The sequence below is a fragment of the Nicotiana sylvestris genome, chromosome 6 (assembly GCF_000393655.2).
Source record: "Nicotiana sylvestris chromosome 6, ASM39365v2, whole genome shotgun sequence".
Taxonomy (NCBI): domain Eukaryota; kingdom Viridiplantae; phylum Streptophyta; class Magnoliopsida; order Solanales; family Solanaceae; genus Nicotiana; species Nicotiana sylvestris.
Window position 1 is genome coordinate 163,579,403 of NC_091062.1, and position 17,545 is coordinate 163,596,947.

Genomic DNA, 17,545 nt, shown 5'->3' on the forward strand with positions numbered 1-17,545 from the left:
TTAGAATCTATTATACCCCGCAGCATGTCCCCTTCCCACTTTATTCTATTTTTTTCCTGTTATTATGATTCTGTCTGTATATGACTTAATTGCACAGGTTTATTTGATAGTCGTGTACTAGCCTCGTCACTACTTCGCCGAGGTTAGGCTCGACACTTACTCAGTACATGGGGTCGGTTGTACTGATACTACACTCTGCACTATTTTGTGCAGATTTCGGTACCGAACTCGGTGAGTAGCTGAGGTAGCTGCCTTTAGTCTAGGGAGACCAAGGTAGATCTGCTGGCGTCCGCAGAGCCTGAAGTTCCCCTTCCCTATTTTAGCTTTCTACTGCCTCATTTTTTTTTAGAATAGTTGTACTTTCTTTTCAGACCGGTATCTATAGTAACGCATAGATGTTCGTGAAGTTGTGACACCAAATCTGAGGGTAGAATTGTATTGGATTATTTGATCATGTTATAACTCTTCCGCATTTATGATCTGTTAAACTTTAATTTTTGGGCTTATATCTGTTTGGGTTGAATGTTAAATGTGTAGAACCCTAATAATTGGCTTGCCTAGCTTTCACGAGTAGGCGCCATCATGACTCCTGAGGGTAGAAAATCCGGGTCGTGACACATTGGGTACCCGAATGGTTGTGAGATCGCTTGACATAAATAAAGATCCATTTCGGCCTCAAGAAAATGATGAAGAGCTCGTTGGCGATGAAACTCCATATCTTAGTGCAATTGAGGTACTGATGTATCTTGCCAACAATACCCGATCAAATATTGCTTTTGCAGTAAACTTATTAGCAAGATTCAGCTCCTCCCCAACAAGAAGTTATTGGAACGGTGTTAAGCATATAGTTAGATATCATCTATGAACTATAGATATGAGATTGTTTTATTCTAATGAATTCAAGTCAGAAATGATTGGCTATGCCGATGTAGGTTATTTGTCTGATCCACATAAATCCCAATCTCAAATATGTTATTTGTTTACATATGGAGGTACAACTATACCATGTCGTTCAATGAAATAGACAATAGCTGCCACATCTTCAAATCATGCTGAGGTAATAGTCATTCATGAAGCTAGTCGGGAATGTATTTGGTTGAGATCAATGACTCAACATATTCAGGAAATGTGTGGTTTTCTTATGAAAAAGGATAATCTAACTACACTATATGAAGACAATGCTGCTTGTATTGCTCAACTGAAAGGAGGATACATCAAAGGAAACATAACAAAGTACATTTCACCAAAGTTATTTTTCACGCATGATCTTCAACAAAATGGTGAAATTAATGTTCAACAGATTCGTTCATGTGAAAATTTTGCTGATCTGTTCACTAAGGCATTACCAACCTCAACATTTGAGAAGTTGAGACTGAAGATTGGAATGCAGCATCTTCGAGAAATAAAGTGATGTTTTCATGAGGGGGAGTAAGATATGCGCTGTACTTTTTTTCCCTTAGCTTAGGTTTTGTCTCACGGATTTTTCTGGTAAGGTTTTTAACGAGGCAGCAAATAAAGCGTATTGCCTATATGTATACTCTTTTTCCTTCACTAAGATTTTTTTCCCACAAGATTTTTTTTAGAAAGGTTTTAACGAGGCATATTATCTATTTTTGGACATCCAAGGGGGAGTGTTATAAAATCTTTAGTAAATGTGGATGTCCACTACTCCCACTACTTTCATCCATGATGTAAATAACCTCACAATACTCATCACTATTATGGTTGTAACTCCCACACCTCCATAACCCCTCCCCATGATCTTCCCCCATGATCTCAATTGTTAATGTCATGTTTAAGACAATCATTTTGTAACCTTCTATGTAATAGTATAAATAAAGGCATGAAATGTGATGTGAGATACACTTGAACACTTGACGAAATAAGAAAGTTATCTTTTCTTCTCTTATTCTACTTATATTCTTGTTTTATGTTGTTACTTTGTGCTACATTTCTTAATAAGTATTTCGTATTTTAACTAACATCAGCAATTTAATGGTTTTTCACGAAAGTAAGAGCACACCTAAAGAAAATTCCAATATAATGGATTGTACTGTATAATGACAACATGAAGCTGGAATAGCTCAGTTGGTTAGAGCGTGTGGCTGTTAACCACAAGGTCGGAGGTTCAAGCCCTCCTTCTAGCGTCTTTATCCTCATTTATTTTAGTTTTTGCAGACTTATCCTCATTTATTTTAGTTTTTGCAGACTTATCCTCATTTATTTTAGTTTTTGCAGACTTATCCTCATTTATTTTAGTTTTTGCAGACTGCTGTCTTCGCTTAGAATTAATTAGCTATTCTTTTTGTTTAAATTGACTTTTACTTCATAAGAGACATAAATGATTTAGTGAAATATAAATAAATTAACAAAAAAAAAAAAAAACTTTATCAATTCTGATTTATGTTGATCTTTTGGATAGCGTCTTCAACTTTCCTTTTTTGGTTTTTGTTTTGAGACTAGTGTCTTCACTTAGTATTAACTGTTTTTTGGTTTGAGTTGACTTTTACTTCATAAGAGATATGAATGATTTGGTAAAATATTCATAAATTAACAAAAAAACTTTATTAATTCTGGTTTATTTTGATTTTTTGGTTGTTAAGGTAGTGCAAATTTAATTCAGAACTGTATCTATTTTCTCAGGAAGTTTGCCTTTATTTTAAGGATAACTGTTCTTCGATTTGATTTTAAAAAACCAACAATATTTGATTATATTTATAAATTAGAAAATTGACATAAATTCAAAATTTTAAAGAAAATGCTTTTTTCTACTTTCTCAGAGAAAAGCAGCCTAACGGGTCTGCAACTATTTGAAGAATCTAGCTGAACAAAACACTGCGCTTTTGTACAGTTTGTTCCATACTTAAGACTGAGAATTTGTAGAAAAGGGAAGGAAACAGTGCTAATGGATACGGACAGTACAAGTAGCAGCAGCAGTAGTAATAGCAATGGCGTGATAGTTACTGCAGATAAAGAAAGAAGGATGAGAATAGAGAATCCTTTTACTTTGAAGGTGGGTCAAGTATTTACTGGCTTTGGCATTGGTTGTGGGATTGGAATTGGTGTTGGTCGCCCTTTAAATCTAGGTACTCTTCACTCCTTCTCTTTTCTTCTCATTCACCAAAAAATAAATCATGAAATTTGAAGATTTTTGGAAACCTAAAGAACGGGAACCCAAGAATTCAAGTAATTCATTTAGGGGTTGTAATTTTGTTTGGTGTGTGTGTGTTTGTTAATGACTTAAATGTGTAAAGTTTAAATCTTTATGTTGTTGGTAGTGGTTGATATCCAATTTTTGCATGTTTTGTGCTATTTGATGTAATGTAATATTGCATTGTTTGTTCAAATCCCACTGGAAGCAAAAACACTAGATGATTTCTTCCATCTATCCAACCATTGGTGGACACAGTGACGCGCTACCTGTGATGGTGGGAGGTAACATGTATCCCGTGGAATTAGTCAAGGTGTGCACAAGCTGCCCAGGCACTATGGTTATCAAAAAAAATATTGCATTGTTTGTCTATGGTGTGTCTATGTGTTAATTCAAGCAACTCATTTTTGGGGTTTAAGTTTGTCCATGTGGGGTGTGTGTATGTGTTTGTGTGTTCTCTAGAATTAAAAGCATAAATTTGAAAGATTTAAGTTGTTCCTAATGGTTGGTATACTTTTTCTGCCTGTTTTGTGCTATTTGATGTAATGTTGCGTTTGGTTAGTCAGACTATATGCGTGCTTAAGTTCTGGCTGTTAGTGATCAGATTGTTTGCTGGGATTTAGAGATAACAAAGTTGCAGGCTAGGGGTTAATGTTCCTTTAGATGCCTTTTCATGGAAAAGAGCAATTAATCTACTCTAATAGGGTTGATGCTTTTAGTTGAACAATGTAGCGAACACGAGTCATTGATCTGTTGTACGATGCTATACATGGATAAATGTGATGCGTGATTGAGCAATCTAAATTGTATGCAGTTTGTGTGGTTTTATCAGCTTGCTAGTCACATCATCGTATTGGTGTCAATAACAATCTAATCCTGTTCAGCGTTTCTGTGTTCTTGTGACTATCGGATCCCTAGTATCTAAGCATGAAAGGGATTATGATATGAGATACTCTATATTATAGGACTCTCTATCCTTTTAGATTGATATCTCTTTATCACTAAACTTACCTTGGTTTTAGGTGCAATACCAATGCTAAATCAAGTTATGACTGCCACTAGAGGCGCAACGGATGCATTTTCTGGAGTTGGAAGACATGTTAATAATTCTGTATGTTAATTTGTTGAATTGTCTTCATATAGCATTGTGATCAATATACCTTACAAATTTGTTCTTGTGATGTTTTTCTGATTTTATTTCTTTGTCTTTTCTGTAGTTGAGGAAGGTTGGGGCAAAAGGCATTGAAGCAGGCATTGGATGCGGAGTAGGTTTTGGACATGGTTTTGGAGTTGGTATGTAGACTTAACTCTTTCTTTGTTAAAGGTTATATGTTGCATTGAGGATGATTTATTTTGAAGTGGAAAATTGCTAAAATACAGTGATGTTGCTAACCACTTTATGTGCACTCTTTATTTAGAGGATATTGAGTTGAAGACTTAAATCTGTTGATCATGGCCAGGTTGCCATGGGTGTTTCAAGAAACAGTAGAGTTAACTGTTTGAGTGATAGATACCTTAGTCAAGGCTAATTGGGCTTATTGGAATGTAAACTTGTGTCATCTTTGAACCACAGGCTTGGTACTAATTGCGGCCACAAACTCTGGGAATGATATAATGGAAGAAAGAAAAAGGAAATAGCTGAATCACAAAGACTTTATTTTATAAAGCCGTGTTATGGCAGATTCTTCTAAACATTTCTGTTGTTAAATAGCAAAATCTTGGTGGTGTATGTCAGGTCTTGCTGTGAAGCGCAGAGTAGTGGATCAGATTCAGTTGTTTTTAATTGTATGTATTCTCTCCATAGTGTTGTTGCCGCTACCTGCTGAGTTTGCCCTCATCCTCCACACTTTCAAAGGTTTTAACATAACTTCTCTCAATCTGCAGCAAGCCATGACTAAATTAATGATGAAGTCTGGAATGTCGACCGGCTTGTCTGTTGGTCAAGGCATTCTTCCACCGTCCTTGCAAGCTGGCATGAGGACAATCAATGAAGCCTCTAATCAGAATCCACTGGGAAGTGTCAATTCACTTGAAGTGAAGGTCCCTCATAGTTCTTCTGTGGGCTTGCTTACAGATACAAACACAAGTTCTCTCTCTTCTCATGAAAATGAAACTTCAAGAACTAATGTTAGCTCTTCAAATACATCATATAGCAGTCGAACTGAGAAGGTTCTTAGCAATTTTCTGCAGAGTCCACTTTTGAAGGATGAAGGCAGTACAGCAAATGGGCTGGTATGTGAAGATGAAACACATTACTTATAACATTATACACTAAGCGTAATTTTGTGAGGTCTCTTTAGACTTGTTGTATATTGTGCTAAGGATGAGATTGATAATTGTTAATTGAAATAGGATGTTGCTAACATGTATTAGTTCTAATTCTTCTACTTCTGTATTTGCAGTCGGAACGTTTGAGATCAGAGAACAACCTTCTTCATATTGTAAGTTTTCACTCTGACTATTTATTTAGAAGCTAACTCTTTTCCTTTTCCTTTTTTAAACTTAAAATAATATTGCAAGTAAATTGTAATATGAGGAAGATTGATTAGACCACTTATTAACGATGTCCTTAATAGAATATTGACTTACATTGCTAAAACCTAGGAAACGGTTAGTGTATAATGTTATAAGTAAATGCATACCACTTTGGTCATATTTAACAGACAGATGAATTTGTGGTTAAGCACTCCTTTGTCTGTTGTAAATGCATACCACTTTGGTTTACAACGTATTAACTCAGTTTATCACTGCTTTTGTTTCTTTTCCTGAATAAATTTATCTATTCAAGATTCAATTGTTTAACTGCTGAAATGGCTGGGAAAAAGTTTTTATCTGTTGGTTTATGTTTATATGGCGTGTGAAGTACTGAAAATATGTTTGGTGCATGATAGGTGTTGAAACACCAGCAAGTGATTGACGAGCTCATGCAGGAAAATGAAAAGCTTCGCCAGATACTAGTGAAAGACTTGAAAGTCTCGCCCAGTAAACTCCATACCAGCTACTCTAATGGAAGTAAATTTCCATGTACTGAATGTTTTGAGTGCCGTAGAAAACAAAGGAGACGATGAATGTAATTTCTTTTCTTTTTCTTTGTTTTGATAAGATGAATGAAAGGAATATCTTATGGTCTTTTTCTACATCACCCAAGCAATGAAACCGAAAAGCTGACCTTCTATTTTTGCCTTTGCGGATCTGCAACTGATTTTTGATTGTTGTATGAAAGCTTTTTGGCACATGCAAATAAGTTGCATCTGGATTAAAGCTTAAAGCCACAAAAGTGTATGTAGGATGTTAGGAAGAGAAAGCTACTCTTACTTAGTGCCGCGATGCACATATGTTTATTTGTTTCGATAATTCGTTTTAACTTTAGCTCCAGAATGCTGGAAAACAGAAAGAAAGTCAGGCGCTTTCTCTTTACTTTGATTATGGCTGATATTTGGAGAATCTAATGTTATACTGTAGTCAACCTTGGCTTTTGAACTAGTAATTGCTTGGAAATTTACATGAAAGTCAAGTTTCTTGTATTTCTTATTTTTAGATCTTCGTTATTACACGTAGTGTCTTTTGTTTTTTTCTTGTTGTTGTTAGTGTTGGTTGCTCCTTGTTTACTGTTTCTTAGGCCGAGGGTCTATCGGAAACAACCTCTCAACCTTCACAATATAGGGGTAAGGTCTGTGTATACACTATCCTCTACAGACCCCCACTTGTGGAATTACACTGGGTTTGTTATTGTTGTTTGAAGTTCAGCAGAAATAGCGGTAAAAAGACATGTAAGAACAATGTCTTTTATTAAGCTGAGTGAAAATGTTACAAGATAGCTGTAACAAATAAAAGTTGATAAGGTCTGCGTACACAGTATCCTCTCCAGACCCCACTTGTGGGATTACACTGGATTTGTTGTTGTTGTTTGAAGTTTCAAAGAAGTAGAAATAGCGTTGAAAAGACATGTAAGAACAATGTATTTTATTAAACTGAGTGAAAATGTTACACGATAGCTGTAACAAATAAAAGTTGATAAATGACACCTCATTGTTCCTTAAACTCACACACATGAATGATCCTCAAGAATCAAGGACAAAGTGAAACAACAATAATGAAAAACAACACTGTAAAATATATTAAAATGCAATAAAGAATACACAAACAGGTAAATTATTTTCAATCTACAGCAAATGTGAAAGATAATGAGCATCAAGTTAGAAGAAGAGTGCTGCACTCCCAATAAGTGCTACCATGGCCATGCTACTTCCATGCACAAAAGCACTTGATGGCAACACAGCATGAGTAGGTGCAGGAGCCGGTGATGACACAGGCCCCGGTCCCATGGGTGCAGGAGGAGAGGCAGGCATGAGGGGTGCCATATCAGGTGCACCTGGGGCTGGTGATGAGCTAACTGATGGACCAGGACTCATTGTTGGAGGAAATGCCACTGGTGCTGGTGGTGACATAAAAGGTGGCATGGCGATTGTCGGTGGGGCTGCCATGCTAGAAGGTGGCATTGTGGTTTCTTGTGCAGCAGAAAGAGCTAGAAATGTAAAGGAAAGGGAGAGCACTGACATGACACATGATGTGGCCATGACTCTCTTGTGAAAAAATTTGACTTCTTTCACAGGAAGCACAAGAGAGGGTTCTTGAATAGAATGTACAAGGTTTTAGAGGAAGTTTGTGTTCTGAGGTATTTGTTTAAGGTGGATATATATAGAGAGAGAGGACAGTCTACTCAAAACTTTGCAAAGTTTGTGGTTAAGCACTCCTTTGTCTGTTGTAAATGCATACCACTTTGGTCATATTTATCAAAATGGAATTGATTTTGACATAAACGTGGTGGCACATTAACAAGTAAGAAGTATAATATAAGATAATATTATAATATATTTATGAAAAGACGCCTTTTAAGGTCCATAACCCGTTCATCCAATCAAATTTAGATTATAATAGGCCTCATTTGGATTATACAAGCTACAATTAGAAAAGTTTTTCCAAATTGATAACTGACTATCTTTGTCTTAAAAATTACTTCGTTCCCCATCCTGATCAGAATACTTTCCCCGACTCAAAAAAATAAGTTAAAGGAAGTTTTTTCTTCGAAAACTAGAAACAAGTATTTTTATTCTACAAAAACATTTTCTGAAAAATAATTTACATACGCATTTTTCTCCAAACAAAAGCTTTTCAAACCTAAATACAACACCAATAATGTGGGGTTTGGACGTGTCTGCAGACACTCCCTGCAAGTCTTACTCCCTTTGATTCATATTATCGTCTTTAATAATTTTACGCCATTTAAGAATGACATATAAAATTCTTAATTATAAGAGTATTTGTTTTGACTATCACTCGTCTCTCCTTAAATGTTTTACGCCAGTTAAACTTGCCTAAGAACAGCTTGCATCTTCTCTACGCTATTTCTTATTGTATTTTCTCATCCCTTTTTAGCACGAGAGCCAACAGACTTACAAGTCTTAGGATCTTGAATTTGATGTTGAGAGTTCTAATAGTTGACTCTAGAGGTGGTATACATTAACAACGTTTCTTCTACTGGAATGCTTGAACCCTATGCAAAACTACATGCAATGCTCAGTTTTCTTTTGAAAATGGAACTCATTCAGAAAAGAATAGAATGTAGACATAGTCTAGCCTCACTTTATTTTATCAACATGTCTCCTTTCATGGAATAAGAAGAAAGCTAATATCAGCTGTAGTATAACTAATAGACACGTCTGCTTAAATCTTGAACATATATCTCAGATAACAAGCAACAACCGCAACAGAAAAACCTCGTGAGAGAAATGCCTTTGTTTCATTTAGACATGTACCAAGAGACTGTGTTCAGGGCAATAACAACTCCAACGCGCTACAAAACCACCCATAAATCGCCAAAATAAAAGCATATTAAAGAAAGATTAATGGCCATGTTGATGAAAAAGTGGCCTCGCGAGTCCCGTTGATTCCAGCGGCTGTTTCATAATCTTGATTTTTTGCTTGCATTTCACATAGAGGTAGTACCTGTATCTGCTAACATTTCTCCATGTTTCTTGAGACGATGATGCCTGACCAGTCCTTATTTTTGGTCACTTAGAAGGGGTTGAGATGCAGAACCTGCAAAAAGAAGCAATTTTCTTAGACTAAGACTGATTCAAAATGTTGAAAATTATAAGCAGAACTTACAATCATCGAGGAATGGAGAACAAGCTACGCATTATACTCCAAAAGGAATGAATTAATACGTGGAAAAAACTGTCAAAACAATGACTCCCTCCCTCTTCGGCAAAATACAGAACTATCAATAGACAACCAGATAACAGCAACATCTTACACAAAATCGCAAACAAATAAATGGCTCACAAAATAGCATGTTAGAATATGTCAGAAATTTTCATTTACACTAACACCACGTAGTGAATCAATTTCAAGACAATCGCAATTTCCAAAGATTTAAATGAAAATTTAAATGAACAGCTGGCACTTCCAATTGTGAGGTCCCCTTATAACAAAGACTTCCAGATGATAGAACCATGTCCTAGCATACTTAGTCTGTAAGTTTAAAACTCGTAAGAGTTTCTGGAGATTGCAACACTTGCTGGAGGCTTTAACATTGTTTGAACTACAAATATTGACATCACAAAAACACAAAGAAGAGGAATCTAAACCGTGTTTCTGTCAGTTCATCCTTCCTCTCCCACATCATAGGAAACTCGGTAGTAATAGCACAAAAGCAACAAAGTATAGAGTAAGATGGATTCTTTAGTAGCTGTATGATTCATTTGGCAAGTTTAAATCACCTAAAAAGTTCTAAATAACAATTTCTTAAAACAAATGTCTGCAAGTTCAGGATTGAACATATCTATGAATGCTTTATAGGTGCTTCAAATTGCAAATATGTACAGAAACTAGAGAGGTAGAAGGGATTTAACCTTGATCATAGGCATTGCCAGGACGACGCTATGTGTCTGTATTAGTAGCAAAATGATATGCAGATAGGATTAATAGCTTGAAATAACTTTTTCATTGTTGTCATATAATTATTACGCAATGATGAAGCAACACGACAATGTCTGAAGTAAGATTCTCAAAACACAGAGCAAGATGTAAATCTACTCCAAAGGTATCTGTAATTACTGCACAAGGAAGGAGACATATAAACCAGTAAGCTTTCACCATGTCCTAATTCTTTTCATGCATTGGTAATACATTAATTCCATCTTTCTTATGGGTTTTTTTCTTTTATTTTCTTTTGGGGGTTTTTTCCCGGGGGGGGGGGGGGGATAGGATACAAGTTGCATAAGTGTCGAACTCTTAGAATTAGATTCCGGCTGGGGAAATGGACAAAAGATAAACAAAAAAAAAACTTTTGCCAAAGTAAGATCAACCATTCGCATCACTGCAGACTCTGATGCACTTCACCATGCAAGTATATTATGCTTTTTTTTTTTTTTTTTTTGAAAAGGAATGGTCCAATTCTGGCAGGAACTCAATCTGGCAGTATTGATGCATTTTAATTCCATCTGGAAATATAGTGAGCACAAAAGAAAATAATACTTGTATTTTCATTTCCTCATGTGCGTCCACGATACACATGAAGGAGGAGCTCAATTCATTTGAAGCTGGAGTCAATTAGGCGTGGTAACTTTCACATTGAACAAATAGGTAATTAATTGTGAGATAGAAGGGGATTGGATAAAACATAGACAAAAGGAGAAGTAATAATCATTGTTTGATTGGTAAGATAATTTCTTCAGCCCATGCAAATAATAATCATATAGGAGTACATCAGTATACAGAACTCAGACTGAACTACTGCTCTGGAGTAAGAGCACAAGAATCAAGGTGGTGTTTAAATTTCCATTCTTCACAGCAAATGCTATAGCATATTACTGACCCAATACATCGCACATGCATAGGGATCTACAGCATGATTATGACCTACTAAATTTAATATTTAAGTCTCAAACTCCACTAGCTTCAGGATTTACTCAAGGAGTCTATATGCTCTGAACATGAATACCAGGGAACAAGAAATTATCTAATATAGGATTTATTTTTAATCAGTTATATAGGATAAAGAGAAGGGGAGCCTTGGCGTAACTGGTAAAGTTGTTGCCATGAGACCAGGAGGTCACGGGTTCGAGCCGTGGAAATAGCCTATTGCAGAAATGCAGGCAAGACTGCATACAATAGACCCTTGTGGTCCGGTCCTTCCCCGGACCCTGCGCATAGCGGGAGCTTAGTGCACCGGGCTGCCTTTTTTTTTTTTTTATAGAAGGATAAAGCTATAACATCTAGACTAGAATTTTTATCTACAGAAACTCATATAAAAGGATAAAAGATTTTGACTTTGTAGGCCTGTTCAGAAGATAAAAAGAGGCATCTTCTGTCAATAACTAATCCAACTAAAAAACTAATAAGGATACACTTGGTACATTTGAGTTTGAAAGTGCCAGACATAGCTTCTGCTTAGAACAGATGTAAATTCCTCCTTTACCTTTATCAACACTACAGTCTGCTGCCCCTTACTTGACAACAATAAACCACTAGCAGATAATAAAGATTGTTACCAAGTTTAGACGGCAACATGATAGAAATATTCAGTGTTACTTGTTTCTTGTTTCTTGGAGTAAGGGTAACATAGCAAGACATATCAATAAAACACTACTGCAAGCTACTTTTCTTGCTGTGAACTGGATTAAAAAACAAAAAGCGTCTAATTCATTTTGTCCTGCTGCTCCAATTTTAAAATCAGCATGCCAATGAAATAAGCATGGTGGAACAAAGACAAAATGGAAAACAGAGACACAAATGGAGACAAATGTTACCTCCGCTGTTGTGTTGTCCATAGGGTAGCTGTTTAGAGAACTTCTCGCTCAGTTCAGAAACGACCAAACGAGATAAAAGAAGACCAGCACTAAGTGCACCAACAACAAGCATTATAAAAACTGCATCCCATCCTTTTGTTGAAAGAAAACCTGTCAAAAGAGGACCTAGAGCAGCACCCATTGATCCAGTACCATCAATAATGGCAGTAACTGTTGCTAGTGCTCGAGAATCTCCTCTCAAGGAGCTGTGAGTACCCAGATCTGCTGACACTGCAGTTGTTATAAGCGCATAAGGTCCATTGACAAACAACCCAGCTATCATCATGAGCAAAATGTTCATGAGCTTTGATGCACTTCCATATTTGCGATACAAAAGCATAGAAGGAATTGCTGCATACATGAAGCTGGCTGCTGTAGTAGCACGAGCATCAAGCTTGTCGGATAGATGTCCAGCTAGAATTCCACCAACTATACCTCCAACATCAAACAAAGCAGAGAGATTCCCAGCAGATTTCACTGAAACATACTCTCCCCCTATAGCTGTAAAGAGATTATCAAGAACCAAGATTAGGAACATGACCATGATATCACATGGAAATTTACAAAAAAATAAAAATAAAAATAAAAATACTGACAATGAATCTTCAAAGTAGAATGGAAATTGAGTCTCGTCCCAAACAAAAAGATAATTATGCTAAGTAGTTGTCCATCGCGTAGATTTTTATATCTTCAACACTTCTAAAAGATAAGGGGAACAAGTGTAAAAAATGGGGAACTGTTCCTTTAAGTTGTTAGCACCCAAGAAACACTTGATGTCAAAGCAAGTATATAATCAACAAGCATTTCTAACAAGCTTCAATCAAGAAGTGAACCTTAACAGCTATGAAGCCGCGGTATCCATCATCATAACATACAGTTTTTCTCTGTCTTTTAGACTTATAAATTATGAATTTGAACTAGAACACACTACATTGCCAGCAATCCTTCAAGGAAGTTTTGCAGTTTGCTTAGGTACAGCCTTTTGGATTTTCTGATATGCATCTTACCTTAAACTAGTGAATCCTCAAACTAATATCTGCATAATCGGAAGTTCAAACAGACTCATATGACACCTTCAAATTATTTAAAACATGTATATAAGTCTGGTACTTTGCAGCTTTTCACTTATCTATAAGCCATTGTGCACTAGAATGTAGTGTCAGTATAGTTTGTTAGCCAGGCCAGAACTAATGAGCTTGTGGATATTCTACATATGTTGGTATACTGATGTAACCTGGCCCTTGTCCTGTACGGGTGCTCATCATTTTTGGGATTTCACCAAAAAGGGAAAGGAGAAACTGATTAGTTAAGGAGAAGAGGCACTCCTGTATGCAATGTAAATAGAGCAAAGTGAAGAATACGATCAGCATCTCTGATTTGCTGTTAGAAGCATAGACTGCACTGCAGTTCCAATGTTTAAAGATGCCATGCTCCTTAATCAGATTGAGAGTTAGAAAAGATGGATCATGTATTTTTCCCTAAGGAATAATCAGAGTTACCAGCAGCAACTACATTCAAGATATTTACAACAGATACAGTCAGACTTCTCTATAACAACATCACTATATAACAACACTTCACTATAAAAGCCAAGCTTTTCCGGAACCAATTTTCATGTTATATTATATTATATGTTCTATATAATAGCACTTCGCTATAACATCCAAAAATATTCGGAACAAACAAGGCTGTTATAGAGAGGTTTGACAGTACACGAATCTTTTCTCTTTCAACACTCAAAAGCTCCATTATCAAAATTCCCTACCTTATCAGCAATGTACACTCCTAAATATCTCACATAAACAAAAATTATTAAGGAACTTGCAAGTGGAAAAACTAGCAATCACGAACTTCAAACCTAGGTAATACCATTTTAGATAATTGTTGCAATCTGTAGGCTTCTAGGACATCTTTAATGCTTCAGAACGATGCCTATCACACACAAAGAACCAAATATAGCAAACAATTCATAAATGCAAGCAGCGATACCTGTTTGACTAAGGTAAAACGGCAACCAGTACAAAAATGTGTATGCTACCAACTTTGAGAAGAAAAGACACAGTGCAAATGGAATCACTCCTGGTATTAGACAAGCATCAAGAAGACCAACACTTCTCCTATTTCCTGAACCATGCCGACGGACATTGTCATGTCCATTTTCAACCATATTTTCTTTCACTGTCTGAGCTTCTTCATCATTAGTCACAGACAAATCCTCAACAGACGACGGACGATTAGGACAAGGAAATCCAACATCTTCTGGATAAGCAGGCAATAGCAAGTACACAATTATCCCCGCGAAAAATATAAACGCTCCTGGAACAATAAAAGACCAACCCCATCCATGTTCCAAAACACCAGCAGCCATAAGGGATCCACTAATATTCCCAACAGAGGTATGAGCATTCCAAATACCCATAATCAATCCCCTTTTCCTTTTCCCAAACCAATTACCAATAACAGCAACAACAGAAGGCCAGCCAGTAGCCTGAAATAACCCAGCAACCATTTGCATAAGCAAGTAAAACCAAAAAGCATGTATTTTCCAAAAATAACCCATACCAAATAACCCCACAAAAATGCCACCTCCAACCATACCAGTTGTTAAAAACAACCTTAGGTCCAATGAATCCCCTAAATGTCCAGCCACATACATTCCTATTGAATAACATGCAAGAAATGCAACATCAATTTCCCCTAATTTCGACGTACCATCCTCGTCATTAAAAGGTTCCCAGCCTTTCTTTTTTGAATGAAACAAATCAATAGGACCCAAAGTTTCATTCTTTAGGAAAACTGGACCCATAGGCCATGGATTTGAAACTGTTATGTTGAGAAATGGGTGTGGATGTAAAACACTCTTGACAATACTACTGGGTTTTCTTGAAGCATGATATGATGTATAAGCTATGAACGTGATCAACAAAACTACGTATTTATACGTCTTTAGACTCCAATCTTTACCTCTCATGCTTCTTATGAGCAAAATCCCAGGTGGGTTTCCTTTCATTACATCATTATTACCTGCCATTTCGTAAAAACCCTAGAAATCAATTCAAATTTCACCTTATCCACGTTGATCAGAGACAAAAACTTCTTTTTTTTTTTTTGATAGAACAGAGATTTTGCAGAAAGACAGGAAATTCACTAAAGCGGGTTCAGATAGGGAAACATAGTTTCGGGGAATTCACCCATAATTTCCTCCAATTGTGTGTGTGTGAAATGGAAGGGTGGCGGGAGAGAGAGAGAGAGAGATGACGTGAAGCAAGGGAAAATGCTACGTGTCGGTTTTGAAATTCTGGTCAGGGTAATGGTTCGGCGCCACGCAAAACCGTTGAGGGACCTAAAAGAAAGGCCCGTGAGGATCGTCACGTGGCACCTCAGTTTTGTCTTCATTTACTGCATGGCTAATGGCTTAACGCTCCGTCGTGCAGGAAGAGATTAAAATGGCGGCTGATTTTGGTTATACATTGGCTTTTATAGTTCCAAGAATTGATACAATATTTTGGTTTTCATTAAGGCGAAATACATGAACGCCTCAACATTGAGCCCAATTCTAAACATTCGACCATGTTAGTCCCATTGAAATGCACTGTGAGACGCGAGTGGCCCACTTAAAGTTAGATTTTATTCTTTTTTTTTTTCCTAAAATAATATGAATCCCCCCTAATTTTCACACTTTCTTCTCCTCCACCATTCGATACCCTCCTTTACCCTAAATCACCTCTGCCTCCATTTTCTCGTGTTTAGTTTCCTTTTGTTTCATTCCTTTCCACCATACCTTCACTTCAATATACAATTTAACATATACTAGCTGGTTGAACTGAATTACAATAGAAGAGAATTTATGATGGAGTTTTGTTCAAGATTCAATTTTTTAATATCAATTATCAATTTGTTAGTTTCAGTGTATTATCAATTTTCTCTATCCTCGTAAAGTAGGGGTAAGGTCTGTATAAACACTATACTTCCCAGACCCCACGATGTGGGATATTACTAAGTATGTTGTTATTGTTATTATTGTAGTGTATTATCAATTTGTGGGAATTGGTTCTTAATTATCAACATAAGGGAACATTTAGAGCAATAAAAAGGACATAAGCAAGGGGTCGTTGGAAAAACGTAGATCCATCTAGATTCACGAAAAACAGTCCACAAACATAACGCAAAAGCATATCTTCGGCCAAATTTGGATATATCTAAAGTCTCTATCTAAAGTCGATCGGTTTTAATGGGGTCACTAACTTTGTAGATCTCACCGATGTTTGAAGGCCTACTGGTGAGGGTTCTGCCTTGACAGAACAGTGACGGGGGGGAGGAGAGGGGAGAAGAGTAAAGGGTGGTTGTGGTTGAAGAGGAGGTCGCCGCCTAGCCGGTCGTCACCTTCGGAGGCAGCGATTGGTGGCGATGAGGCGGCAGAAATGGAGGGAGAGAGGAGTCGAGCTGGTATGTCAAAATGAGAGAGGAGATGGTAAAGAAAGTTTCTTTTCTTCTTTAAATGTTTTTTTTTGTTAATTATGTATGTCAAATTTTTATGGCAAAATTACACGTGCCATTTTTTGATTGGTCTATTTGATATTCATTGGCAAGTGCAACTCACACATATAGTTTGTTGTACCCAGATGCTTATTTGACCTACTTAATAGTTACTTAAAGTGTTAAAATAAAAAATAGTTCGGTTGAAATGTTCAGTTGATCGTTGAGGATAACTTAACAAGAGCGTTTATGTATTTCGCCTTTCTATAATCAGTACGTACATTTTGTAAGGACTTGGGAGTATGAGTATCTCAAAAGATATATTTGTGCAGCTGGTTACAGTTTTACAATAAATGTACATGCCAGTTAAGTTTAATAAGGAATGTGAACTCAATTTGTCAAATTCCATTTTGATTACTTCTATGAAAATATATAAGTTGTCCATTAAATTGTGTACAGAAAATTATTTAAATATTGAAACTTCACGAGCTACTTATTACCTCCCATGCTTATTTTAAGTGAAATTAATATTATCCTAAAATATATAATATCAGTTTCTTAGTTAGGTGATACACACGTGAGACATGTTAGAGTCATGTCAATGACGCATCAAATATCAATAAATTTTACTTTTTTTTCTTCTGCTACATTAAAAAAAAAGTTTAGGTCCTTATTTTCATTGTTAATCCATTATTCCACCTGTTGCCAAACCAATTTCAACCTCTTAATATTTGTAAAAAAGGTGCGGATTGGTCACTTATTGGTCATCTTTTTTATGTTGAACCATTAGTTGAAATGTAGTTAAACTTTAGCCAATTTTAATTACAAATGTTTTTCATCTTATCCGTTTAAAAGTGATAGAGATCCGCTTCTCGTAATCTCATATTTTTCATGGAATTTTGAATTCTTTGTATTTTAAGTAAATTTATCTTTCTACCTCAACATTTTTCTAATTTAATCGTTTGACTCAATTGTCATTGAAATAATTTCGTTGCATAGTTCACAATCATGTAGAGAATCATACAAATGACTAATGTTGAGCTTTCTGAAGCCATGCCCTAGTTAG

General features: G+C 36.2%; 2 protein-coding genes and 1 non-coding gene across 4 annotated transcripts; 2 read left to right on the forward strand and 1 right to left on the reverse strand.

Annotated features, from left to right (window-relative positions):
* Positions 1–2,073: 2,073 nt before the first annotated feature.
* TRNAN-GUU (transfer RNA asparagine (anticodon GUU)) lies at positions 2,074–2,147 on the forward strand. Its single transcript has one exon. It is a non-coding gene; the product is annotated as a tRNA-Asn (tRNA).
* Positions 2,148–2,767: 620 nt separating this feature from the next.
* LOC104222593 (uncharacterized) lies at positions 2,768–6,326 on the forward strand. Of its 2 annotated transcripts, none has more exons than XM_009773834.2 (7): positions 2,768–3,086; positions 4,174–4,262; positions 4,369–4,444; positions 4,887–4,936; positions 5,036–5,383; positions 5,554–5,592; positions 6,043–6,326. In XM_009773834.2, exons 1-7 carry the CDS (start codon positions 2,906–2,908, stop codon positions 6,217–6,219), a joined length of 960 nt encoding a protein of 319 aa, XP_009772136.1. In that variant the 5' UTR covers positions 2,768–2,905; the 3' UTR covers positions 6,220–6,326. The 2 variants fall into 2 exon arrangements, with proteins under 2 accessions (XP_009772136.1, XP_009772144.1); XM_009773842.2 differs by lacking the exon at positions 2,768–3,086 and adding an exon at positions 3,092–3,186.
* A 2,406-nt stretch (positions 6,327–8,732) lies between these two features.
* On the reverse strand, positions 8,733–15,278 carry LOC104222577 (putative glycerol-3-phosphate transporter 4). The gene is made up of 3 exons (XM_009773819.2): positions 13,993–15,278; positions 11,965–12,504; positions 8,733–9,250 (listed from the first exon to the last, which is right to left on the reverse strand). Exons 1-3 carry the CDS (start codon positions 15,032–15,034, stop codon positions 9,213–9,215), a joined length of 1,620 nt encoding a protein of 539 aa, XP_009772121.1. The 5' UTR covers positions 15,035–15,278; the 3' UTR covers positions 8,733–9,212.
* Positions 15,279–17,545: the final 2,267 nt, after the last annotated feature.

What these genes read in the sequence shown, in the direction of transcription:
- LOC104222577 (XM_009773819.2), bottom strand. Translation starts at nt 15,034, where the DNA reads ATGGCAGGTAATAATGATGTAATGAAAGGAAACCCACCTGGGATTTTG. An exon ending in GTTTTACCTTAGTCAAACAG is followed by an intron (nt 12,505 to 13,992) that starts GTATCGCTGCTT and finishes ATCTCTTTACAG; the next exon opens with CTATAGGGGGAGAGTATGTT. An exon ending in TGGACAACACAACAGCGGAG is followed by an intron (nt 9,251 to 11,964) that starts GTAACATTTGTC and finishes TTCTTTTTGCAG; the next exon opens with GTTCTGCATCTCAACCCCTT.
- LOC104222593 (XM_009773834.2), top strand. Translation starts at nt 2,906, where the DNA reads ATGGATACGGACAGTACAAGTAGCAGCAGCAGTAGTAATAGCAATGGC. An exon ending in GAAGACATGTTAATAATTCT is followed by an intron (nt 4,263 to 4,368) that starts GTATGTTAATTT and finishes TCTTTTCTGTAG; the next exon opens with TTGAGGAAGGTTGGGGCAAA. An exon ending in AGAACAACCTTCTTCATATT is followed by an intron (nt 5,593 to 6,042) that starts GTAAGTTTTCAC and finishes GGTGCATGATAG; the next exon opens with GTGTTGAAACACCAGCAAGT.